The following is a 26,731-nucleotide window of genomic DNA, read 5'->3' as shown; positions in this document are numbered from 1 at the left end:
CTGAACCAGCACCAAGGAGACACATCTGTGCGCGAGTATGCTGTCAGGTTCCGCACCCTGGCTTCCGAGCTCTCCTTGAATGACGCGGCCTTGTCTGCAACCTTCAAAAAAAGGACTGTCCTCCCAGGTAAAAGACACACTGGCTGCCCGTGATCTGGCGGCTACTCTGAGTGGTCTCATCACCCTGGCCACTCGGATAGATGTGCAGTTCATGGAGCGTGATGGAGAATTGCATCACGAGCAACCGCAGGCTCCTCTTCCTCGCTTGGCTTCCAAAAGCCGCTGCAGCCCCACAGTCTGAAGTGGAGCCTATGCAAAAAGAGACAGAGTCTGTCTCGCCATCGAGGAACGTTGCAGACGTTGCCGGGAGAAACTTTGCTTGTCCTGTGCTAGTCCAGAACACTCCATTGGGGCTTGTCCTGTCCGTTCTCCCACGTCCAAGAGACGCCAACACCGTGGTCGTCTGGGAGGTACTTCCCCAGGTGTAAATGCTGTGTCTCCACACCTGACAGTTCCGGTGCTCCTCGGTGTCGGTGCTCGCTCTCCCCTGTGACTCTGGTTCTGTCGGGAATTTTGTGGATGCCGCTCTGGTCTCCCAGCATCGCATTACGGTGGTTCCTCTAAAGAATCCCCTATCCTCTGTCGATGGACAGATCTTGTCAGGCCCGGTCCGGTACCGCACTGAGCCAGTTCTTCTCCCGGTTGGAGCTCATCACAAAGAAAGACTATTCTTCTATGTCCCGCCACGATCCACCTCGTTTCTTCTCCTGGGTCTTCCATGGCTGTAACTTCACTCTCCAGTCCTCAACTGGAAGACTGGGGAGGTCCTGAGTTTGGGATCAGAATGCCACTCAAACTGCATTGCATCACCGCCACAGCTCCCATCATTACCCCCCATGATCTTCAGCTATTTCCAGTGAAGTGAAATCCCTCCTGTGTCTCCAGTGTTCCCGTTATCCTATTCCTGTGCTCCCGCGTCTCCTGTGTTCCTGTTATCCTGTTCTGTGTGCCAGCTCCTGTGTTCCTGCTGCGAGTCCCAGTGTTACTTCCAGTGCTGTTCCCCCACTGTCACTCTGGGCTCGGACTGTCTCCTGCACGGCTATCTTGGCTGACATCTTGGGCTAGTCACACCTGTGGAACGACCTGGTGGCACCCCGCCGTTTTCGGACAAAGGACTTTCAGGTACTCCTCCGGACGGGTGTGCCCCAATATTTATCTTATGCATTCATTTACATTAGGATATCAAGTTCTATGAATTTCTACACAAAGACTACAAAAGGAATTTGAATATTTGGATACTAAAAGCAAGTAAAAAAAAACTACCTACTTTTCCCATGACTGATTAAAAAAAGTCTGTGTTTCAAAATGTAGCATGCAGCATGTGAACGTGCCCAAAGGCTGCAACACTCCCAGAAGTGCCAAAGCTCCATTACAATGGTATTCTCTCAGAATCTCTAACTAGCATAGGATCTATTCACTAATTTCCCCCTAAGGGAACACTTACATAATATAAATAATAATAACTTATATAACAATATAACTCTAAGTAAATCAAACTTTGAAATAAATCTGTCCATTTAGGAAGAAACACCGATAGCCAATTTCACAGGCAATTAGCAAGACACACTTAATAAAGCTCAATGATTCTGCAGGTGGGGAGCACAGACCACTTCTAGGTACCAATGCTTTCTGGCTGATGTTTTGGTCAATTTTGAATGTTGGTGGTGCATGAGACGGACTCTACAACCCACACAAGCCGCTCATCCAGGATGGCACATCAATGCAAGCTGTGGCCAGAAGGTTTGCTGTGTCTGTTAGCGTAGTGTCTAGAAGCGCTACCAGGAGACAGGCCAGTACACCAGGAAATGTCAAGCGGGCCATAGTATGGCAATAACCCAGCAGCAGGACAGCTAACTCCGCCTTTGTGATAGGGGCAGCACTGACAGCACCCTGAAAAATTACCTCCAGCAGGCCACAAATGTGCATGTGTATGCACGAACGGATAGAAACCGACCCCATGAGGATGGAATGAGGGTCCAACGTCCAAAGATGCGGGTCGTGACAACAGCCCAACACTGCGCAGGATACTTGGCATTTGCCAGAAACCACAAGGATTGGCAGATTCACCACTGGCACCCTGAGCTTTTCACAGATGAAAGTAGTTTCACATTGACCACAGGTGACAGACATCTGGAGACACCGTGAAGAGCGATCTGCGCCCTGCAACATCCTTCAGCTTGACCGGTTTGGAAGTGGGTCAGTAATGGTGTGAAGTGGCATTTCTTTGGAGGGCCACACTGCCCTCCATTTGCTTACCAGAGGTAACCTGACATTAGTTGCCGGGGGGAGGCCCCTTGTGAGACCATATGCTGGTGCAGTTTTGCTTGGGTTCCTCCTAATGCAGCCCGGAGTGTGTAGTTCTTACACTTTAATTGTGTGGATGACGCCAAATCCAGGCCTATATTGGATAATAAATTTAATTTCCATTGATGATTTTGGTTGGTGATTTAGTTGTCAGCATATTCAACATTGTACAAAACAAAGTATTCAATGAGAATATTTCATTAATTCAGACCTAGGATGTGCTATTTGAGTGTTCCCTTTATTTTTTGAGCAGTGTATAAAGAGCAGAGGGACTTGGAATGTAGGTCTTTGAGTAACAGACGTTAAGTGTTTTTTTTATGGTTTTATCTCTGGTGCATCACAAGTTTACAAAGTGTATAATATCACCTTTTCAAGACATATGTGCAATATCTCCCCGTACACCTAGACCTGCTGACCAGATCTTGATCCTGCTTTATCTGTTAAAGAGATTGTCCAGGTCAGAAAACCCAGTGTTATATACCCAATTAAGGAATTCTGCTGCAGCCAGTTTTCGACATTCTAACAGAAGCCTTTTTTTTCATATTTCACATATGTCACTTTATGGGGTAATAATTTACAATTCTTTAGCCCTCTAAGATACCGGAACAGTGGATAAGAAAAGTATGGAAATAACAGTCACTGAATGCATCAAGGGGTATTGTGCGTTACGTGACCAATTATTCAGCGGCGGGTACAAAGTAAAAAAAATCAGTTAAGCACGGCTTCTAGAAATTTTACGATGTCCCAAAGCAGAGGAACACCATACACATTTTAGGCCTGCTTTGGAAAATAACATTGCATTGGCAGACATGCAAGATCAAACTGAAAAGACAACAAACCCCGTTAAGATATGACTATATTAAAGCTCGAGGTATATAGTAATGATTTTAACCTTAGGGCTCCTTCCAAAAAGCTAACGTGTAGCAATTATTCAAGGACATTTTTCCACAAGTATAATATGGAAAAGTCATAATATGTACTTTTCATCATCAGTTCCATGTTCATTTGTGAAAACATTCCTGTTGCATTTGTGGGATCAAAAAGCTCATTGCGTCCCTTCATAAATTCCTGTTCAGGAGCTTAGTTAGCAAAATGGTTTCATTGGCACCGTATTGTGGTATCCAAAACCCTTAACAGTTCAAAGCTGTGATTCAGAAGCCAAATGGCTGATCCCTTCCGTGTTTCCAAAGTGCAGTTTATGTTGACAACGAAAAATAGTGACTGTACCATATTTCTTGGGTTTGTTTTTTTTTTACTTTCCTCCACTACTTCTACCATCACTAAAACAAAAAATATGGAAGTGTCTGACCGTTCAAATGTCCATTGATTTCACATGACTTAATGGCTTCTGTTAGTGTATGATTGCACCACTTCCTTTAGAGCCATTAATAGTAATAGTACTGAAATCAATGGACATTTCAACAAATCCCTTAGACTTCAGTTGTTATGACTTTGGTGACGGAATATAATAACAGAGGTCCAAACTAGGACTTACAAAATACATTTTAAAAAAGTCCACTTCACCACATAGGCTCTTTGCTTTGATAAAGTTTTATGATTTAATGATCTGTAGATACAACACAAAACATCTGTATAGGACACAAAACAACTACAGAGCTACATAAGAAAGTCTTAAAGTAGGGAACAGAATGCACTCATAGCACCACTTCACATCCCTACTGGCACCACAACCCACTCCAGACACAGTGGGGGGCATTTGCTAAGCCTTGTCCTCCAGTTTTCTGGCAGACAATAATTAAAACCAGCGTTTCAGCTGATATTAAGCTATTTACGACCCACACCAGTTGAATAGGTGGGGGCGGAAAGCCGGCAGGGGTGTGTCCAGGTCCACCAAAGTTACTAAAGTCTCCAGCAGAAAACGACAGAAAATATTGCATATTTTTTGATCAGATTTGACTTTATCTTAACAAGTCAAGCCTGGAAGAAATCAAGGAAAAAAGTGTCCAGGGCTACGTTAGTAGCAGTTATCATGAAACATATGTATAACATATAGCAGAATGGAATATAAAATGCACACACAATACATTATGAGAAAATGGCCAATAAAATAAAAGATAAACATTGTCTTTATAGAGGTTTTATTAAATAAAATTAACGAGTGAGCCTTTCAGATCGCTCTCCAACAGACCTTAGGAATATGTGTCAAAAAACAGAGAAGACACTTTCTTGCTTGACAACAAGTCTCATAAAAGTTTTTTTTGTTGGCTGTGAACTGTAAAAATGTAAAGCTTTCCTTGCTAAAAAACATTAGTATATACATTCTGTGCATATAAATACAAATTCACAAGATGTCAGCTGTCATTCTTATCGTCATTGTCTATGGAATCGATCTGGGTTACATCATCCTCAGTCTCTGATTCGCTGTCTGACTCTTCCCCATCTTCCTGAGTAGATGAAACATCTGCTGGAGCTTCCGAGGCCTCTTCAATAGGTACTGCTCCTTTACGCTGAGGTAGAACAGAGAAAAAGGCTTCCTTCCAGTCTTTTTTCTCCAGGAAAGCAAGTATAATCTCAAACACTAAGGAAATGTTACAAATTTAGGAGAGGTTTATAAAGAAAAAAAATACGGGAGAACAGATCAAAGTATTCCCATCACAAATATTAATGGGAACCTGTCACCAGGAGACCCATTTTTAGCACCCTACAGACCATAGTACATACACTTCCACAATGCCCTGTGCTCTGTGACTTGACTCTTGTCCTCCTGGAGCGGCTGTATAGGAGCAGTCTCCCCCGCCACCCTTGGGTTACCACAGCTCCAAGTGTTCTTTTCAAATATATGAAAACGCACATCACCCGGCTTAGTGACGCCCCCTGCTCCTCTATAGCCACTCCCAGGTGCCTAGTGCCTAGTCACAGAGCACACGGCATTAAAAGTTACTGTATAACATTTTTTTCTGTAAAACCTATTTTTATACAAAAACTCTTTAAAAGTATATGTACTATGCTCTGCGGAGAATGGGGGGGGGGGTGCTAAGAATGGGTCTCCTGGTGACAGGCTCCCTTTAATGGCATATCCACAGAACACCTATTATGTGGCCACTGTTCATCCTCAGCCGCAGCAAGACAAGGGTCAGGGTAGCCCTGCTCTCGATATAGATTTAGATCCCATCCGGTGGATATGCCATAAATGTGTGACATAGGGATTTATACAGGAAACCTGAATACATTCAATAGAGGAAAAAAAAAAGATTTTAGGCACACTTCATTAAAGCACTACACTACAGAACTCTAGTGTGCTACAGAGTGTTAAAATAAATGACAGGTCCTGGTGCTCGGTTCAAGACTTTAGGCTGTCTTGGTTACAAATTCTCGCTCCCCGAGGATTTCTCAGGGAGCGACTATTCGAGACAATATGGTGGCGTCTGCATGCATCCAGCTTTTAAGTCCTTCTGGCAGCTTTGCAACAAACATCCATGCTGTATGCAAAGGGCTCAGTCAGCAAGTCCTCTCTATACAACCCTTTTTCCCTCCTAAATATATATATATATATATATCACACACATGAACAAAACACATCCCCAAATATTAAGGCACTCACCATGGTTCACCGCTAGAACTTTGCGAGTGTTCATCTTTACAAAACTCCCCAGAGGCAGCTGCGCATGGGCGATTCCAAGTTCCAAAGCTTGTTTATAAGTAATTCCCTGCAAAAGTCCACTGCTCTATAATACACTGTGTGTAAACATGGTTATGGTTTATGAAACCTTTCAAGGGATTTCCAGGATCAATTATTTTTCTTTTATTTATGGCCTGCTGTAAAAACACACAGAAAAACAAAAGGCATAATACTTACCTCTGTTCTCACATCACAGCTGCTCAGCACTTACCCCACATCATCAACATTCCCTGGCTACAGCCTAAGGGTCCATGCACACTTACGTACAGATGTGTCCCATAGTTTTTTATGGCGCCCTCGGCTTGGCTCTATCTTCGGCCAGAAGGCTCTATTCTCTATGGAGAGAGGAGGGGCGAGCAGTGCTCTCTTCTCCTCCTCCTCTCCAGCGCGCCCGACCTGTTCTCGTACAGCTACGGCTGGGCGGGCACACGTTAGTGCGTATGAGCCCTAATACTGGGCTCAGCTGTAGTGCGTGTGTAATGGCAGCACAACATCAACATTGAGCCTTTGTATACAAACAGAGGCTGGGGGTGACAGGAGAAGCCACACTGGGCAGAGGTAAGGCTTTTACAGCAGCCGAGGTCACTAATACAAAATATATTTATCCTAGAAAACCCCCGAAAAAGATTTTTCCCCCCAAAAGTAAAATGCATACCCCATCTACAGGTTTGGGGAAAAGTGTCTAATTACAATGATGGTCCATTTAAACCAGGGTACACATGATCCTAGCAATAAAAACCCCACTTATCAGAATTCTTCAAACCCTTTGTGACCGAGGCTCATTAATGCCTGAATGTCCATGTCAATTTTTGCAGTTCTGTTATGTAAAGTGTTTCCAAAACATCAAAACAATTTTTACTTTTTTTTTTCATGAGATGTGAGATTTTAAACTTACTGGATAGTTATTTTAATTTAAATTTTTTTTAATAATAATAATAATTTTAATTTTTATAAAATTAGCCAATAAATGCTACAAATGTGAAAAAATGCACTCTTGTAATTTTTCCAAAAGTTATTTTTAATAAGTAGTTAAACTGAATGCATTTTACCAAAATATGTTATAAATATGTACAGCATTGTCTTACCCCCCAAGTTCATCTACATACGTAGAGGGTGCATCCATACATATTCCATATATCACATTAAACACCAGTATGTCTCTAGATGCCAGGGATCAGTAGACATAGCTGTTTGAAGATGGTCACTGTCCTGACGTTTATAAATGTCCTTTCTGAACGGGGCATTTGCGAATAAGATGTATATAACCATATGGCAGTTGTGAAGGGGTTAAAAGAAAATCTAACATCAAAATCAAATATGGAAAACCAGACAAACTTACTCATAGATCCAGGCACTGTGACTCTGGTAATGTTCTGATATTTGTTATCCATGGCCTCCTTCCTTTTTAACTCAACTTTTATAATTATGTTAATGAGCCGGACATGTTCTGGGGGGGTTTCCAAAGCCCTTGAGTGCTGTAGCTTCACAAGTTCTTACAATGAGCAGAGCAGGTTTCCCCTTCCCACTGCTGCTACAATATACAGGCAGAATTTGGAGGGAGAGAGCAGGGGGTTGGGTGAGATGTGTTATGTTCATTGTAAAAGCTTGTGAATCTGCAGCAACTTTCGGTAACACCATTACAATCATTAGCATAATTATGAAAGATGATTTTAGAAAGGAGGTGGCCATTGATAACAAATATAACAATATTACCACCATCAAAGTGCCTGGATCTATGAGTAAGTGTCCCTGGTTTATCATTTTTGATGGTAGATTTTCTTTCAAGGACATCTACAATCAGAATTACGGGTGGTACACTGCCCAAACTTATACGTCTGCCAGGGGATGGCACGGTTTATCTTATGTCCAGGAACTTCCAGATTCTTCTAAAAAGAATATTACAAAAATATGGAAATGAGCTGGATTCGCTCCGACCTATGTCCCAGTAGAGCCTTTCGGCTCCGCTGTCTGATCATATATGCACGCCCCCACTCTTAATTTTAGCCTGGTCCCGCCCAGCAATTATGACATCACCATTGTCTGTGGATCACCCAACTAAAAGTGGGGGCCAGACTAAAATTAACAGAGTGGGGGCATGAATATATGATCAGACGGCGGAGACAATAGGCACTCTGGTGACATAGGCCTTCAGACATAACCAGCATGTAAGTTAGGCAGGCTACCATCAGTAAACCTCACGGCAGATGCCCTTTAGGTCATAGTATTAGTTAGATAGCATGTCTCTGAAAAACCAGATAAGGTTTTGTAAATTAAGCTGTATACAGAAGGTAGCATCCATAATCTGGGACATCAATATCCCGCTCATAAACTAACTGAAACATTTAAACAAACCACACGCTTCGTAGCAAATTTGTAAAGCGTTTCCTCAATCCTAGTAGCCAACCACATCTACACCCCACCTGTTTACCACTTATGATCTCAACTATTCAACAGCATCTGTTATGTCATTCTAGAAACTATAGATACCCATTATAAAAAAAATAAATTAAATTTACCTTATGATGGTTATGATCTACTAAGCCTCCAATAATATAAGCTTTGGCTTCATCTAGCTCATGGAGCACTTCAGGAGAATCTGATGTAAGATACACCAGGTCTTCATGCTTCATAATATCTTTGTAATGCTCAGATTTAATATGGATATCCTAATGGTAAATGATAACAGCAAATAGATTAAATTTAACCAGATGTGATATAGCAGCTCTATATTTAATTTTGCTGTCCCAGCTTTGACTAACTTCTGATAACGGACACCCTCACACAATTATGCCATGGCACCATAGAAGGGATTCCCAGAAAGTCACCTAAGCACCCTTGTTTCCCTGGTTATTGAATATTTTGCACACTTTTATAAACTGCTCACTAACATTTTTACCTGACACTTCTTTTGTACCATGTACACTGGGATTTATTTCCTTACATTTTATGCCATGTTACATATAGCATGTCTCACCTATTGACATATTTGGTAGGAATCAGTAGTCTAGCAGCTGTCGCTCTAGACCAGTGAAGGCGAACCTTTTAGAGACAGAGTGCTCAAACTACAACCAAAATCAACTTATTTACCATGAAGAGCCAACATGGCATTTTAAGCAGTAACTTCTTGGTGCCTGTTCTTCAACAACATTCAATTGTATTGGCTCTCCTAAGGCCACCAATAGAGTTGAAAGAAGGTGGGCAAATTCAGTCCATCATTGTAGCTTCTCTCCAGGAAAAATGGTGGGTCCAGCAGGAGGACCTCCAAAGATAATACATTTCTGTCCACTGACCTTCTCACTTTTCCTGCAGTTCAAACAGCCAATGAAATGTCGCTTTGAAATAGTGCTGAGAGCAGTATCTTTTAAGTATCTTTGCAGGAAGATTTGGTGGATGTGGTCCGGTTTGGTGAAACTGGGACAATGGCCTGAGTGCCCACAGAAAGGACTCTGTGTGCCACCTCTGGCACCCGTGCCATAGGTTCACCACCACTGCTCTAGACTATAGACTACTCAGAGAAAGTTAGGAGAACCAACTGTTGTCATACAACCTTCTCCCTTCTGAATGGTATACAGCTTATAAATAATCTGAAGTAAGCCTTTCTGTGAATTGCTAGCAAGGCAGAATACAGAAGATTGGGAATTAGAGAAACGCAATAGCAATGGTTTTGTGTCTCTTAAGATGTATGACAAACTTTCACATTGATCTCTACCATTGTCTGGCCAATTTTGTTAAAAGGTAAATAGTAATTAACTTCTCATACTATTGAACATCGTCGATTCCACGCTTGTGCGTTATAAATGCCTTATAAAACTGAAAAAAGAAACATTGTATTCCTCCCAATTTAGGAATAATTCATAGCTGGTTGTTACCAGCTGCTAGTTTGTCCTATAAGTTCTAATATTTTATTTGTCACATGTGAAAACCTCTGTATTTTCTCATTTGTACACCAACCTTCCAATTGATCCATCCTTTGTCATATTCCTCCATGTTACTTTTCAGCTGCCCACCATGGCTGGTTAGATACAACTATAGGAAATAAAACAATGTCATTTTTTTGTGAAAAATCAAGGTCGAAGCACAGAAAAGAGCAACAGTAGAAATAAATATTATCAGTTTAAAGACTATGGATAACTTAGATTTTTTTTAAAAAAAACGTTTATGCCAAGTTTGACTCTTGCTTTACAGTCTTTCCAGTGTAAAACATTGTGCTCCAGAATAATTCATGGAGAGTACATGAGAAAGCGAATACAAAAAAAATTTTTTCTTCTCATTCTCTGAACATATTCAGGAATTACTCCATATACACTGGAGGAACTACAACTATATTTTATTGTTTAAACAATCCAAGGGGTTACCTGAACAGGATGAATCGCTCTGCGATTTTCTGCATAGCACCTTCTTATCTGTTTGTTTAACTTTTTCACATCCTACAAGAGAAATAAAAAAAACTTACCAAACACAAAAAAAAGAAGGAAATACATAACAAAATTAGTGCAGTCCCATATACTTACTCTCAATGCCATTAAATCGTCAAAGCTGCAGTCAATTACAAGACGCATGTTACTTGGCCGGATCTCCCTGCGTGTACGTTTATTGAGATGGTCTTCCTGATTCTGTGTTACTTGGGCCTGGCGCACCAGCTTTCTCTTCTGCCTTTTCTCTTTTCGTTTTTGCCTATATGTTAGAAAGAAGTAAAAACAAGATATCAATCGATATCAAGATAAGAATAAACAATACAAGATTATTTTTTACTTTAACATATACAACTGATCAAAGATGATTTGACACCTTCTTCAAGGACAGGTCTGCTCTTGTATAAGGCTAAAGCATACATCATGCACTTAGGAATAATAAATGTGCTGTATTCATGTGGTTAGCACTGCCCCTACAGCTCCCATACCATTTCAGTGGTAACTAATAGCAGACTATGGTGTATGTCGCTATTCAGAAGTCAATCAATTTTATTGTACCCTCTACTTCTTCTGTTAATTGGGCTAGTAGGGAGAGGTTGTGACATATTCCCTTATATAAGGGAATATTCAAAAAAAACTGTTTGCGTTACATTTTTTCAGTCAAAAAGTTCTCTTTAGAGAAGAAAAAAAAGAAGTCATTCGACAAATGACAAAGTATATTCATCTAGCCCTCCATGAATATGACTGGTCTTGCTCAATCATGCAAGACAAATGACACAATAAATACATAAAGGTAAAAATCAGACAAAAGCGTTGATCCACAACAAGGCAAAAACCCGGCAAGGCTGATGTTAAATGACCAAAAGCAGGAAAAATTCCTTCCCAACCCATAATATGGTGGTCAGAATAACTCCCTGGATCAACAGAAACTACTAACAAAAAGTTTTATTTTTATACAATGTTACCGTATATTATTGCTATTCAGGAAGGCATCCAACCCCCTCTTGAACATGTTCAAATTATCAGCCATTACAATATCTGGCAACAGAGAGTAACAGTAAAGAACCTTTGTCTATGTTGATGGTAGAATCGCCTCTCCTCTAGGCGTAGAGGATGCCCCCTTGTCCTGGTCACAGGCCTGGTTATAAAAAGATCTTTGGAGAGATCATTGTACTGTCCGTTCAGGTATTTGTCATCAGAAATTGGCCAAATAATCCACTAGCAGTATGTTATCAAGCAGCTGAGCAGCTTGTAGATTATGTTTCTTTCATGTTTCTTTAAAAATCAACTTTTAAGTGAGGTGTAAATTGCTTTTATGAAGTCAAGGAGGCGGAGAGTTTAATACTGAAGTCAAGCTTCTCCAGCCTCAGAAAGCCCCCATCACTGTAATTGATGCTCCTGCGTCCAGAGACATCATTGACCAGATCTCCTGAAGTCTGGGGCATGATGCTAATCACAGGGTAGGGGGTGTTTCAGAGGTGGGGGGGGGCTAGATATCAGTGTTAAATTCTCTGCCTACCTGAAATTAACACCTGAAGTCGATTTTTTTGATGCTGCCAAGCTGGGCCATGAAAGAAACATGATCAAGAAGCTGTTCAGCTGTTTGACAACATACTGGTAATACTTTGCTGGCCAATTTCTGACAGGTTCCCTTTAAGTGCATAACCATAAGCCATCTGAACAAAGGTAGCGTATAATTAAAAGACATGTACCTGTGGGTTACATCTATCCTGGTTTTGGCTTACAGTACCTGATACAAATAACTGAAGACTTTACAGAGATGCGAGCTGGCCATTAGTGCATTTGGCTCAGGTTGTCAGATGGTACTCTATTGTTGTATACAAAGTGTAATGGGTTTTATGTATACTTTAGGTGGAAGTGTGAACAGAACCTAGATTAAGCACTTACTTTCGGAGCTCTCGTTGGTCTTCCCATTGTTTTTGTTTGATCAGTTTCTTCATTTGCCTCTTTGACATGACCCCAGGTCCTTTACATCCATCCCCAAGAGAATCATTTTCAGTTTTAGCAGAATCTACATCTGTATGACTATTTGCTGTGGATGGACTATCACCATTTTTACATTCGTCACTATTAGGTGATAGCAGGGAAGGTCTACTGGTCTCTGAGGGGACAACTGGTGGCTCCGAGTCCATCTTACAACGAATATTCCATGCAATTATTATGCTTTGAACCTGTAACACAAAAAAGTGGTTTTATTCTTTTGATATGGGGAAACTGTGTATATCTAGATTCATTGGAGGGCTCTATGTATGAAAAACTAGCTTGGGGGCACTGTATTATGTTCTAGCATTGGTGCACTATTTTGTTGGCCATAAATAATGAAAAGGGAAAAAGAACCTGTGAAACGCTGGTGTGACCTCAGCTTTCAACTGCGCAACATTTATCACAGTCACTGCTGGATGACAAATGTGGTGTAGATTAAGTGTAGTTTCACAATGGCGCTGGTGCTTTGAAAACATAACGCCTGGTTTCTTAGCCTCATCAGTGAAAAAAAACACAATCAGGTTTTTTTTGCGCACCCTTAGAGGTTTCATAATTTTTTCCATGAACATCAGATCAGTTATAAAACAAGCCAATGTGAACACCCATTGAAAACAATAGCTTTGTGAGGCACCCTTGGATTAACTGAACCATGAATGTGAAAAACAACGCCAATGAGCTCTAAGATTGCGGTCACACGTTGCGTTAACGCATGAGTTTTTAAACAGCTGAAGAGGAGATTTGTCGAATGACATCATTGTCAACATTGCGTGTGATGTGAATATGTGTTTGTTAACAAACGTGTTAAAGCGTTAACATGTGTGTTGGTAAACACAATGTTGACAACGATGTAATTAGGCAATTCTCCTATTCAGTTGTTTAACCCCTAGGCGCACCTGGACGTTATAGTACGACCCGGTGGCTAGATACTTCACGCACCAGGACGCACTACAATGTCCTGCTTCTGGCACTGGCTCACGAACGCTGTAACAACTGCGAACCCCTTACACACGGTCATGACCGCGGCGTGTAAGGGTGTTTTTGCTATGGATCGGATCCCCCGTGCTGTTTACCGGGGGATCCGATCCTATTCTGGGCAGCCCCGAAGTCTGCAAATGGGGGGGGGGAAAACACTATATAAATGAGGTCTTATCGTAATCGTGGTGACCCATAGAATAAAAATAATATATTATTTTTACGGTATGGTAAACGGGCAAAAAAAAATAAAAAAAGGTTCCTAAAAATTGTGAATTAGACTCACCGGTAATTCGGTTTCCATCTAGTCCTCCATGACGGCCCACTAGGAGGATGACCCTTGACCTCTGTAGGGACAGGAAGCAGAGAGGTTAAAAGCCTCCCCCCCACATCCTCCCGCCAGTGTCTACCAAATAACTACACCGGTGGAAGATACAACATATTTTTATTCTGTCTTGTTTGAATCACATACAGAATTTTCAACAAAGTGAAAGAAACATGGGAGGGAAAAATATATAGGCCGTCATGGAGGACTAGATGGAAACCGAATTACCGGTGAGTCTAATTCACAATTTCCATAACGTCCCCCATGACGGCCCACTAGGAGATCTACAAAATTAGTAGAGTTAGGGTGGGACCACAGCCTGGAGAACCTTCTGACCGAAGGAGAGATCCTGTGAGTTGGGTAAGTCCAGCCGATAGTGTTTTGCAAAGGTGGATGAAGAAACCCAGGTGGCAGCTCTGCAGATTTGTTCAAGAGAAGCGCCCCTCTTCTCTGCCCAGGAGGCGGATATGGCTCTGGTGGAATGGGCTTTAAGGTTAGGAGGAACTTCTTTCCCTTGTTCTGTGTAACAAGAGGCTATGGCAGTCTTTAACCATCTGGCGATCGTGGTTTTGGATGCCTTTACCCCTTTGTTCTTCCCCTGAAACTGAACAAAGAGATTGTGATCTTTGCGCCAGGGTTTTGTAGCTTTTAAGTACTCTAAGACCGAGCGCCTTACATCCAGGGAATGCCACTCCAATTCCTTGCTTGAAGAAGGATTCCCGTAGAATGATGGAAGGATTATTTCTTGATTCTTGTGAAACCTAGACGCCACTTTTGGAACAAAGCTTGGATCCAGAGTCAGAGTTATCCTGTCAGGGAGAATACACATATAGGGTTCTCTAATAGAAATGGCTTGGAGTTCCCCCAGCCTTCTAGCTGAAGTCACAGCTACTAATAAGGAAGTCTTTAAAGTTAAGTTTTTTATACTAGCGTCCTTTAAAGGCTCAAAGGGAGGTCTGGAGAGAGCATCCAGAACCAGGGAGAGATCCCAGGAGGGAACCCGCTTCAGAATCTGAGGCCTAATTCTATTTGCAGCAGCAATAAATCTTTTGACCCACCTGTGGTCCGCCAGGGGATGGTCGAAGAATGCGCTCAGAGCCGAAATTTGGACTTTCAGAGTGCTAGTAGAAAGACCAATTTCTAGTCCTTTTTGCAGGAAGTCTAGTACCTGTAAAATATTTGGGTTAGACTGAGAGGGGGGATTAGCCCCACAAAAGGTCACAAACTTTTTCCATATCTTATGATATATGGCGAAAGTAACCTTTTTTCTACTTGCCTTCAAAGTAGTTATTACAGCCCGAGAGAGACCTTGGGACCTTAGGAACTCGAACTCAGGATCCAAGCCGCCAGACGGAGTCTTCCTGGATCGGGATGGAAAATCGGACCTTGGTATAGAAGGTCCTTCTGAATCGGTAGAATAAAAGGTTGCTGGACAGATAGGGACCTCAACAGTGGGTACCAGCTTCTTTTTGGCCAGTTTGGGCAGATCAGGATCACCCTTGACCGGTCGAGCAAGATTTTTCTGAGTACTCTCGCAATTAGGGGAATTGGGGAAAAGGCATACATGAGACTTCCGCTCCAACGATGGCTGAACGCGTCCAAGTGGTCTCTGGACTCGCCGGCCTCCAGAGAGAAGTATTGTTGGCATTTTGAATTCTCCCTCGTGGCAAATAGGTCTATTTGGGGCATGCCCCAGACGCTGGTTAGATGTAGGAAGATCTCCTGGTTGAGACACCATTCGTTCGGTAGGATTTCTCTCCTGCTGAGATAATCCGCTTCTCTGTTTAGGGATCCCTTCAAATGAGTGGCTGAGATGGAAAGGATGTTTTCTTCTGCCCACTGGAAGATGGTACGAGCCAGACTCGATAATACTGGGGATCTTGTACCCCCTTGTCTCCTTAAATAGGACACTGTCGAGACGTTGTCCGAGAGAATGTGGATATGAAGATTCCTCAGATAGGCTGTGTTCGATCTTAGCGCTTCCCAGACCGCTCTTAACTCCCTGTAGTTTGAGCTGTTTCTTGCTTGGGCTAGAGTCCAGGACCCTTGCTCGTAGTGGGAAGGAAGGATTGCTCCCCAGCCTGAGCTGCTTGCGTCCGTCACTATGGTGATGGTTGGGAGGTGGTGCCAACATACCCCTTTCTCTAGGTTCCTTAATTCCGTCCACCACAGCAGGTCCCTCTTTACAAAGGAAGGAATCCGGATCTTCTTGTCTAGACCTGAAGACTTCCTGTTCCAGAAAGTTAGGATCCAATTCTGAAGGATCCGAGTATGGCTCTGACTCCAGGCGACCGCCGGTAGGCATGCTGTGAGGAGCCCCAGGATCTTCATCGCCTGTCTGACTGGTACAGAGTCCTTCCGTCTGAATGAACGAATCTGATGCTTTATGTTGGATATTTTCTCCTGAGGAAGAAAAGACATTTGGTGAGTTGAGTCTAGAATGATCCCTAGAAAGGTCTTTCGAGTGGAGGGTACTAAACTTGATTTTTTCAGGTTGATTAACCACCCCAATTCTGTTAAAATTCTTAGGGAAGACTCTCTTGCCAAAATTAGGTTTTGTTTGTCTTTCCCTATAATTAGCAAGTCGTCTAGGTAAGGGATGATTGATATGCCTTGTAGTCTTAAAAAGGCTACCACCTCCACCATGATCTTGGTAAAGACCCTTGGAGCCGAAGAGATACCGAATGGAAGTGCACGGAACTGAAAGTGTAAGACAGAACCCGAGAATCTTAGGAATCTCTGAGATGAGGGGTGGATAGGTACATGATAGTATGCATCTCTTAGATCTAGTGTGCACATATAGGAGTCTGTGTGAATAAGTTGGGTAGCTGTTCTTACCGACTCCATGCGAAATCTTCTGTAAACGATGAAGCGGTTTAGCTCTTTCAAGTTGATAATTAGGCGATTTGATCCATCTGGTTTTTTGACAAGGAACAACGGGGAGTAGAATCCCAATTTTTCTTGTTCTTGAGGGACCGGCACCACCACTCCCATGTGGATTAGATGAAATACTTCCTGCCAAATGAAGGAATGTGTAGAGTGAGAGAGAGATGGTAAGGGAGCGACAAACCTTGGAGAAGGGGGGGGGGTGATGAGAATTCTATCCTGTAGCCCGATTCCAAGATAGACAGTACCCAGGGATTCGAGGTGACCTTTGTCCACTGGGATAGGAATCCCAGGAGACGCCCCCCCACTCTGGCGTCATTGTTTCTTGTTTCCTGGACCCTCTGGGAGGTTAGAGAAAAGGAAACCCCTTCCCCTACCTCCTTTGGGATAACTCCATCGTCCTTGCTTACCTTTGCCACGGTAAGTCTCTCCGGTGTTCCTAAAAGGACGAAAGGAAGATTTCTTGTGTATTGTTTTGGACTCTGGAAATCCCCTTTTTCTGTCAGACGCCTTTTCAAGTATAGCGTCCAATTCGGGTCCGAACACAAAGTCCCCGGAAAAAGGAATGCTGCACAATTTGGATTTAGAGCGGATGTCCCCGCTCCACTGCTTCAGCCATAAGGCCCTCCTGGTGGCATTGGTAAGAGCTCCTTCTTTTGCAGCAAACCTTATTCCTTCGGCAGATGCGTCAGCAAGGAAGGCAGTAGCTGATCTTAACAATGGTATGCTTTCCAGTAAGTCTTCTCTGGGAGTACCCTCCCGGATATGGGACTCTAATTTCCCCAGCCAGAAATATAGTGTTCTTGCCACCGATGTGGCTCCTAAGTTTGACTTTAGGCTTAGCATGGAGGTTTCCCATGCTTTCTTTAAAAGAGCTTCAGATTTTCTGTCCGTCGGGTCTCTTAACTGAGCCGAATCTTCAAAGGGCAGGTCCATCTTCCTAGAGACCTTGGAAACCTGTACATCAACTTTGGGAAACGAGTCCCAATCCTTTGACTCTTCAGGGTCGAAGACTAAGCGTTTCCTGAAATTCTTAGAGACCGCGATTTTCCTCTCAGGGTCTCTCCATTCCTGACTAATTAGTCCCCTAAGGGTATCGTTAAGGGGAAAAACACGCTGTTTCCTGGCTTTAAGTCCCCCAAATAATTCATCTTCACGAGAAAGAGGGGGTTCCTCGTCCTCAAGGTTCAATGTATCCCGCATAGCTTTCAGAAGATCGTCCAGATCTTCATTTTGGAATAAGTAGCGGGAGCTTGTTGCCTGCTCACGATCCTGATGATCCTGGTCTCCCGCCAGAGAGCAGGAAGGAGAGTCTGAAATGCACCCCTCTTCTTCCTCTGAGGAGGAAGCCGATACTATCCGAGCTTTCTTACGTGGGGGGGCTCCCTGCGTTGCCACCGCCACCGAAGAAACCACTTTCTCATCTATAAAGGACTTAAGCTCGTCCATAAAAGACGTTTTCTCCTCCCGCATAAATTCTTCGATGCAGGCTTTGCAGATCGGCTTCTTATAGCCTTCTAGTAGGGTACGGAAGCACATACTGCATTTTTTAACAGGAATCCTGCTTTTTTCAGGTTTTTCTCTACTCTTTTCAGACTTCCCTGATTTCTCTTCCTTGCCTTTCCCCTTAGAAACTTGCTCCTAGGGAAGGAAGGCAAGGAGACAATGACTTGGAGATCACAACAAAAAACAATTGTATATGTTGCCACACAGCACCACTCACGTGCACCGGGGGGTGGAGTAGGCCCAAGTCTGCCTCATCAGCCATTATGATGTCTGGGACGGCCAGCCAAGAAGAAAACGAGTCATAGACCTCAGACCAACTGACTACCCGCTTTTGAGGATTTAAGTACCTTCATGGGGAGCCCATCCCCCTGCCGGTGGCCTCCTCCGCGTTCCGCGCGCGGCGCCGCGGTCACATCCGGTCGCGACCGGAAGTCGTCATCGGACAGGAGGAATTCTGGGAAACGTAGTTCCCTGCGTCCGCGCGAGAGTCTGGCGGACCAGCCCGCCGGAGAGGACGCCAGCCGGACGATGTTTCCGTCCAGGGAGAGCCCGCAGCCGCCGGGCTAACCGAGGATCTGTCCGGAGGGGAACTTGGACCGCAGTCGGCGTAACCCCAGGTAAGGTGGTAAGTATGGAGATCCTTCTCCGTTTTTTTTTTTTTTTTTTTAAAAACGTCCCCCCCCCCCCTAGGAGGAGAGAGACCCTCTCTTGACCTGACCCCTGTAGGGACAGGAAGACACTGGCGGGAGGATGTGGGGGGGAGGCTTTTAACCTCTCTGCTTCCTGTCCCTACAGAGGTCAAGGGTCATCCTCCTAGTGGGCCGTCATGGGGGACGTTATGGAAATTGATGATTTTCATTTCCTCCACCAACATCTCACCAATTAGCTATAGATGCCCCAAAATTAAGTACCAGAAAAGTGCATCTCATGTGGCAAAAAAATAAGCCCCTATAGGTCCACAATAAAAAAAATAAAAAAAAAAATTATAGCCTGTACAATGTGACATAGCAATTAACCTAGCTATTATTTAGGCCTCTCACAGTCAATTAACCCCTTCCCGCCGCAGCCCTTTTTTGTTTTTGCGTTTTCATTTTTCACTCCCCACATTCAAAAATCTGTAACTTTTTTATTTTTCCATGTACAGAGCTGTGTGCTGGCTTATTTTCTGCGTAACAAATTACACTTCAAAATGGTGGTTTTTAATATTCCATGTCGTGTACTGGGAAGCAGGAAAAAAATTCCAAATGCAGTGAAATTGGTAAAAAACGCATTTGTGCCGTATTCTTGTGGGCTTGGATTTTACAGATTTCATTGTGCGCCCCAAATGACATGTCTACTTTATTCTTTGGGTCGGTACGATTGTGGGGATCCCAAATTTGTATAGGTTTTATAATATTTTCATACATAAAAAAAAAAATTAAAACCTCCTGTACAAAAATTTTGGGGGGGATTTTGCCATCTTCTGGCGCTAATAACTTTTTTATACTTTGGTGTACAGAGCTGTGGGTGGTGCCGATTTTTGCGGATTTTGATGACGTTTACAATGTTATCATTTTAAGGACTGTACGACCTTTTGATCATTTTTTATAGAATTTTTAAAATTTTTTTAAATGGCAAAAAAAGTGCCATTTTCGAATTTGGCCGCGATTTTCCATTACGGGGTTAAACGCAGTGAAAAACTTATCATATTTTGATAGACCGGGCATTTTTGGACGCGGCGATATCTAATTTGTTTATGATTTTTACTGTTTATTTATATTTATATCAGTTCTAGGGAAAGGGGTGTGATTTGAATTTTTAGGTTTTTTTATTATACTTTTTTTTTAAACTTTTTTTTAATTTTTATTTTTACTATTTTTCAGACTCCCTAGGGTACTTTAACCCAAGGGTGTCTGTATTATCCTATCATATACTGCCATACTACAGTATGGCAGTATATGGGGATTTTACTACTCATGAATGGGTTAACCCGAAGTAGGTTCGGGTCTTCGTGAGACCCGAAGCTACCATGGCAACGGATCGCCGCTCCCCGATGACATCACGGGGAGCGACGATCCTCAGAAAGATGGCAGCTCCCACGCACCGACCGTGGGAGTTACCGGTAAGTCTTTGTTGCAATATGCAGCAAAGACTTACCGGCTATGGAGAGGGCTCGGCCCGCGAGCCCTCTCCATGCACCGGCACCCGACATGTGACGTACTATTACGTCACATGTTGGGAAGGGGTTAAAAGTTGAGCAAGTCCATCTAAATATTAGTTTTGGTGATTTTTCCAAAAATTTGAAAAATGGCCCCAGATTCTAAGCCTCATAACATTCTAGTAAAATATGTGGAATCTTAAAAAACCATGCCAGCATAAAGCAGACATTTGGGAAATGTAAGTTATGAATTTATTTGGGTGCTATAACTGTCTGCATCAAAACTAGAGAATTTAGAACTTTGAAAATAAAGAATTTTTCCAAATTTTTGCAAAATTTAGCTTTTTTCATAACTAAACACAAAAGATACCATCCAAATTTTTAAACTAATTTGAAGAACAATGTGTCACGAGAAAACATTCTCAAAATCCCCTGGATATCTCATAGTGTTCCAAAGCTATAACCACTTACAGGGACACAGAGCAGATTTGAAAAATGGGGCCGCGTCCTTAAAGGAAACCTACCATTTCAAAAGGTAGGTTCAAGCTGTAAACACCGAGCACCAGCTCAGGGTGAGCTGGTGCCGGTGCTTAGTTTCGTTAGTGTTAAAACCGCGGTATTGCGGTTTTAACACTTTTTAAACTTTATAGCATAAACTGCTTCGGCGCTGCGTGCGCACGATCGTGCGCGCCTACATAGGAAATGCCGCAGGCGTTGCGCGCGCACGGTCGCGCGCAGCGCCGAAGCGGCTTCTGCTATAAAGTTTAAAAAGTGTTAAAACCGCGATACCGCGGTTTTAACACTAACGAAACTAAGCACCGGCACCAGCTCACCCTGAGCTGGTGCTCGGTGTTTACAGCTTAAACCTACCATTTGAAATGGTAGGTTTCCTTTAAGGCCAAAAGAGGCTGAGTCCCGTAGGGGTTAAAACCGCATGCCATAAACGCAAGCAAAACGCAATGTGTGACTGCAGCCTAAGACTCTATATCTAAGTAAATTTTCAGCAGAATCTAAGCCATGGGATTTATGTCAAACCTGTCAAAAATGTGTATAACTCTTAGTAAACATGGTGTTCTTATAAGAAAATGTAAACAGATTTCTGTAGTAACAGAAAGTATATTGTAATGTTATGTGACTATAACTAGGACAGGTCCCTTTAGTACTGGCTACCTGCATCCACAGACTACAGAAATAGTGGTAAATATCATCTCAAAAACACCCTAAAAACCCGCCCAGAATCTGACATTACTGCCCCCTGAGAAGCTGTATACAGAGATAAGATGCGCCATGTTCCGTCCAGGCAGATATACATTACCGCTACACACCGCCGATGTCTATTCACACATATAAACCGCCCCTCAGAAACTCTTCCAGGCTCTCATTGCAACGTGCTGACAGGAACACGGCTTTTCCGTCGCTCCTCTGACGTCACGGTCGCACAGGCTCGCAGCCGCCATTCTTGACACTGGCAAAGGCGAGAAAATAGCAGTTTATTTGCAGGGTTAGTGTGACCATAGTTATTGTATCACCAGTGGCAGTAGTGCTTATTATGGGAATATGGACATGGCTACCAGAAGAATAGGAGCATTGTGGAGAATTCTCCCCTCATCATATATTTCTCACTGAATATTACAGGGCCATATGAATCTTTTTTTTTTACTTTTCAGGAATTTAGTTAAGAAGATGTTAATTGAATATATATAGTAAAATATGAAGACCCCCCCATACACATGATTTCAGGTTTTGTCATAGTGGTAACAAAGGGGAAATGTTACACTGAACCCCATTACTCCCCTATGAGACCTCTCTTTTCCAGTGTTCCCAGAGGTTAGACCCTCAGCAGTCATATATTGCACCCCATGTTCATGACCACTTTGTTATCTACTTCTATACGTAACTGATTGTAACTACTATCCATATGCACAACACCTGAGCGGTTTGAGTTTACAAACCCTCCAACTTTTCAGATGGTGCAGATCCGTAATACGCCCCTCGTTTCACCATTGCATTTAACTCTGAGGGCGCATTCACACGATACGTTGCGTTGTGCGTTGCATTTTTGACGCATTCCACTGTCTTCAGCCTTGATTACATGCTAAGGTTACATTGCGTTTTCACTGCATCTGCTGAAACACAATGTAACCTTATCATGTAATTGAGGCTGAAGCCAGAATGCGTCAAAAACGCAACGCACCGTGTGAATGCGCCCTGAGGCTGGAAGATGCGCAGTCCCCAAAATCCCAGCTGGTGCCCATTCTCCTTCCACTACAGCGATTGAAAAGGGTAACACAATGTAGAAAATCTGCTGTGTTTTTTAGTATTGTTTAATTACAGTATTGTACAGGGTCAAATGCCGCAGAGGCCTGTGGCAAGAGATGACCCGGGTAGGCTGACGCATGATGTCATTATGCAGCCAGAGCATCAAAATGAAGTAGGCAGCACGAGCAGAGAGAAGGAGGAAAGTATATATGTTTTTTCCATGTGGGGGCATTCCTGTTATTGCTGGCTACTTATGTCATCCCTGTGACTACTAGAGGAATCCCTGTGACTACTGGCTACTATGGGAATCAATGTGTCTTCTGGTCTGGCTTTTGGGGCAGTAGCTGTGACTACTTGTTACTGGGGGATAACTGACTATGATCATGATTCATTAGCAAAATTACAGTTATGAAATAGCCACAAAAATACTTTATGGTTGGGGGTCACCACAATATGAGGAACTGTATTAAAAGGTTGTAGTATTACGTACAGAGTTTCATAACCATGTGCTTTTACATTTAGCTCATTCCTAAGCATAACCACTAGATGGAGATGTATATAAAGAAACAACTTCTTTTGTAAGCATTCCACTCCACATTTCGGGTTCATCCCCGTGCTGCAACCTCCACTATTTAGACAGAATACTGCTTTTTAGGCTATTTCTCTAATAGTAAAACAGTAGACAGACTCTTCCTGCCATAACTGTGCACAGAAGTCTCCGTTGAAGTCTATGGGCATTACCAACATAGCTGTTCTCTAATCAGACTTGCAGTTCTGATTTGCCTCTTAACAGATTTGGCACATTTTTCTATGGCCATTTACCATATTTACTAATGTAGATTTGCTCCAGAGGTCGCATTAATATGTGTACAAGTATCATAGATGCTTTTACATACAAATTTTAACAAGTGTCTTTCCTATAACTACATAATATTGCATATGAAACTTTTTTTCTTCAGCTGGATATGGCAGTGAGTGTAGCCACCGTTCAGGAATAGAGCTGATTCAGTGCTGACATAGCTAATAACAAAGTTCCTTACACACCCCTCAGAGCCCTTCAGGCTCATTAGCAAAATTATAAAAGTTGATTTTAGAAGGAAGGAGGCCATAGATAACAAATATAAGAAGATATCACTGTTTTATCATGCTTGATTTGATAAGTTTGGTACGTTTCCTTGAGATGAGTCAAGTTTAAAGGAAACCTACCACTTGAAATGGCAGGTATAAGGGGGAACTACCGAGCACCAGCTCAGGGTGAGCTGGTGCCGGAGCTTAGTTTTGTTAGTGTTTTAAACCGCAGCATCGCGCACCCTGAGCTGGTGCTCGGTAGTTCCCCTTTATACCGGCCACTTCAAGTGGTAGGTTTCCTTTAAAGGCTGCAGGGGGAGTGTCACATGCAATTTTTAGTTCTATGGTATCTAGTAGCATACTTTTGTCATATTAAAGAAAAGTATCTCATCTTTCAGATTGTATCTGACTTGTGGAAAAAGGTTAATTATTATGAATATTTCTGAATGTTTATCGTACCCAATAACATAGACTGCCGTTATACAATGCATTGTCTTGTCTACTAAAGTTTCTACAGAATATCTTTGTGTTTGTGGATAATTAACCATTTCTGGTTTCCCAGTTGAGGTTGATACTGCTCCTCCAGTGTTGGAGTTATGAGGTGCACATAACCAGAAGAAGAATAACACAAGACAGGTTAAAAAGAACACACAGAGGGCGGCACCTCAGGTAAGAAACGATTGTCAAGAAACAGTCCACAAAGAGCCTCACACAATAGTAGAGCTCATCTGGGCAAAACTTAGTCAATGCATATACTGTACTCTATATAGGGTAACAGTAAAGGGTCCGAACCTGGCAGAATGGATCCTTAATACGGCCTTTTTGTCGGAAGGTGATTTCCTCAAATACTTTATAACCATAATGAGCCAGAGGGGTACACATAAAAAGCAAGCCTGTATCTAATGATGGGTCATGGTAACCTGAAATGCGTTATACTAAGGGCCTTATGCCTAACTTTTACTCATTTTTATGAAAGATTATTTTAATCTAATCTTAATTAGTTCAAAAGGCAGATTCATCTACATAAAAGTGCCAAAAAAATTACTATCTCATTGAAGAATTTTCATCTCATGATTTTATAGCGCCTGTTTATACTGATGTTTTTTGTAGCTTTTTATCCATTGCCAGAAAGGCTCTCAGTCAAATTCACTTCATTTGTTGCAGTTTTCGAGCCCCACAGATATACAGTGGACAGAGGCTTCTTATTTTGAGGTTAGATTGTTATTATTGTCCCAAGAACTAGATATCCCCTTTAAAAAGTCCACTAGGTTTTTCCTTTTTTGCTAGATCTGTATACTGAGCTGACCAGAGTAAGGCCGGTTCCACACTTGCGAGTGTGATGCGATGAACTCGCCTCACACCTGCAATGCATGCTGCCCGGGTCTCCCGGCCCGAACGCTGCAAACAGGAACTGAACTGATATGCTGAGTGTGGAACCGGCCTCAGGGCACATGCACAGGCCCGGCAGGCACACATCACCGCAATGGAGAGGAGGAGGGATGAGCCTGCTCACCCCTCCCCTCTCCATAGAGCAGACCTGTCCTATATTTCGCTGTGCAGTGTCATGGTGCTCACTGCACCGTGACCAGGAGCCATAGACGTGAATGGAGACCAATATATTGGTTCCCATTTTGTCTGTGGGAATGAGCCGTCAAATAAAGTTTTATGGGAAAAGATTTCCATATTGAACTGTACCTACAAAGATAACTTCATTGCCTTGATGGAAGTTGTGAAAAAGTTGTGGTGAATTTTACTTTTAATAGTATAAATTCAACTTCTATGCTTCTACTGCTTCAAAATCTGCTAACTGCAGATTAAAGTGAAACTGTCACCAGGAATGTAATTTTTAGCTGGTGACAGGTTCCAATAGCTATGCTGATTTTTAAACTTTAAAAAACTTTATTTTACATTACCTGGCTCCATTCCAGCTGTGTGTGGTTATGGAGGGAGGGTGGGTTATCTGAAGCAGTCTGTGTCTGGATGAGTGCTGTCTGCAATCTCTCTACATGTCTCTCACGGGCACACCCGTGCCTCTCTGTGGCTCATCTCCTTGCCTTACCTGTCTGCTTTCCTGCTCCGGCAGCCTGGCGCACGCGTCCCTGCCTCCTAGGGCGTGCGCCCCGCACTTGAAGATTTAAAGGGCTAGCGCACCACTAATTGGTGCTGGCCATTTCCAGGACATTTATAAAAGCCGGCCTCTCCCAGCATTCCCCGGCGGATTTTTGTGCCTAGTGCCTCAGATTTACTGTGTTCCTGAATCCCCGTTGTGACCCTGGTTCCGTTATTGACTCCGATCCTGTGCCGCCTGTCCCCGACCACGAGTTTGGCTTATGATTCTGTACTTTGCCTTGGCCCCCACTGAAGACAAAGTTGGCCTGTGGAACGACCTGGTGGTACCACGCCGCAACAAGTCCAACCTGCTTTGCACCAGGCTCTGGTGAAGACTGGAAACTACTTAGACACTGGTCCTAGGTGTCGGCTTATGTCATCATCCGTGATGGTACAGAGGATCCACTACCACTGATCCTGACAATGTCTGAGCTCTAATTATAGGAGGGGCCTGCAGCAGGAGAGTATGGCTCATCCTGTTTTCCTCCTTCCCCTCTTCCTGTGTCTGTCAGTGGGACAGACTGTGAAAGAAAGAGGCACTTTTAGTGGCCATTAATGGTGATGCCATTAGAATGAACTGAAGGAGTCAGAAACAGGAAGCTCTTTATATACAGTATGCAGAGTACAGCATGGTAAGAACAGGGAAAGGCTTAAGCTCTCAAAGAAGGCAAAGTTACAGGTATACTTTAGAGAGCACTTTAGGATACCTGCAGGTTATTGGTGTTAATATGGCACCTGGTGCTTATTTCCTTACTTATCTGACAATGCCTATTTACCTGGCAGCCTAACTTCAGTTTTCACTGACTTTGCAAAAATGTTGTGCCATTCCAAAGTGACTGAAACTATCCGGCTGTAGGTTGTCCACATGATGGCCAAAGGAGTGACTCTTAAACCATAGATAGAGAAGTTGGTCTTTCCAAGTCTGTGATTTCTAGAATATTGCATCTTTTCACCATCACAAACTTCATTGAGTCCCCTAAGAAGTCTGGTTACTCTCAAAAGATATATGCAAGAGAGGAGAGTATAAAGCAGAGAATCTCTGTGAGTAA

General features: G+C 42.9%; 2 protein-coding genes across 4 annotated transcripts; both read right to left on the bottom strand.

The window, feature by feature from the left end:
* Positions 1-4,443: 4,443 nt before the first annotated feature.
* On the bottom strand, positions 4,444-21,717 carry TRMT10A (tRNA methyltransferase 10A). 3 transcript variants are annotated; one of them, XM_072118275.1, is made up of 8 exons: positions 21,562-21,717; positions 12,325-12,608; positions 10,516-10,678; positions 10,360-10,431; positions 9,956-10,030; positions 8,521-8,670; positions 5,927-6,032; positions 4,444-4,903 (listed from the first exon to the last, which is right to left on the bottom strand). In XM_072118275.1, exons 2-8 carry the CDS (start codon positions 12,567-12,569, stop codon positions 4,677-4,679), a joined length of 1,038 nt encoding a protein of 345 aa, XP_071974376.1. In that variant the 5' UTR covers positions 12,570-12,608; positions 21,562-21,717; the 3' UTR covers positions 4,444-4,676. The 3 variants fall into 3 exon arrangements, with proteins under 3 accessions (XP_071974376.1, XP_071974366.1, XP_071974385.1); XM_072118265.1 differs by lacking the exon at positions 21,562-21,717 and adding an exon at positions 21,466-21,552; XM_072118284.1 differs by lacking the exon at positions 21,562-21,717 and adding an exon at positions 21,466-21,552 and having other exon boundaries at positions 4,694-4,832.
* Positions 13,698-18,142, bottom strand: LOC140128590 (uncharacterized). Its single transcript, XM_072150292.1, has 3 exons — positions 17,271-18,142; positions 14,394-16,503; positions 13,698-14,321 (listed from the first exon to the last, which is right to left on the bottom strand). The coding sequence occupies exons 1-3, from the start codon at positions 18,140-18,142 to the stop codon at positions 14,019-14,021; spliced, it is 3,285 nt and encodes a 1,094-aa protein (XP_072006393.1). The 3' UTR covers positions 13,698-14,018.
* Positions 21,718-26,731: the final 5,014 nt, after the last annotated feature.

This window comes from Engystomops pustulosus, chromosome 1, assembly GCF_040894005.1.
Source record: "Engystomops pustulosus chromosome 1, aEngPut4.maternal, whole genome shotgun sequence".
NCBI classification, from domain to species: Eukaryota; Metazoa; Chordata; class Amphibia; order Anura; family Leptodactylidae; genus Engystomops; species Engystomops pustulosus.
The sequence above is the reverse complement of the archived record's forward strand: the minus strand, read 5'-3'. Positions and strand labels throughout refer to the sequence as shown.

Excerpts from the sequence above, each read along its gene's own strand:
- TRMT10A (XM_072118265.1), bottom strand. The coding sequence starts at position 21,492 with ATGTCAGATTCTGGGCGGGTTTTTAGG. Across the intron at positions 10,432-10,515 it reads ACGATTTAATGGCATTGAGA|GATGTGAAAAAGTTAAACAA; the intron begins GTAAGTATATGG and ends TTTCTCTTGTAG. Across the intron at positions 8,671-9,955 it reads AAGGATGGATCAATTGGAAG|GATATCCATATTAAATCTGA; the intron begins GTTGGTGTACAA and ends ATTTACCATTAG.
- LOC140128590 (XM_072150292.1), bottom strand. The coding sequence starts at position 18,142 with ATGTGCTTCCGTACCCTACTAGAAGGCTATAAGAAGCCGATCTGCAAA. Across the intron at positions 16,504-17,270 it reads GCATCTGCCGAAGGAATAAG|ATCTAAGAGATGCATACTAT; the intron begins GTTTGCTGCAAA and ends TGTGCACACTAG. Across the intron at positions 14,322-14,393 it reads TGGAGTGGCATTCCCTGGAT|TTTCAGGGGAAGAACAAAGG; the intron begins GTAAGGCGCTCG and ends CTCTTTGTTCAG.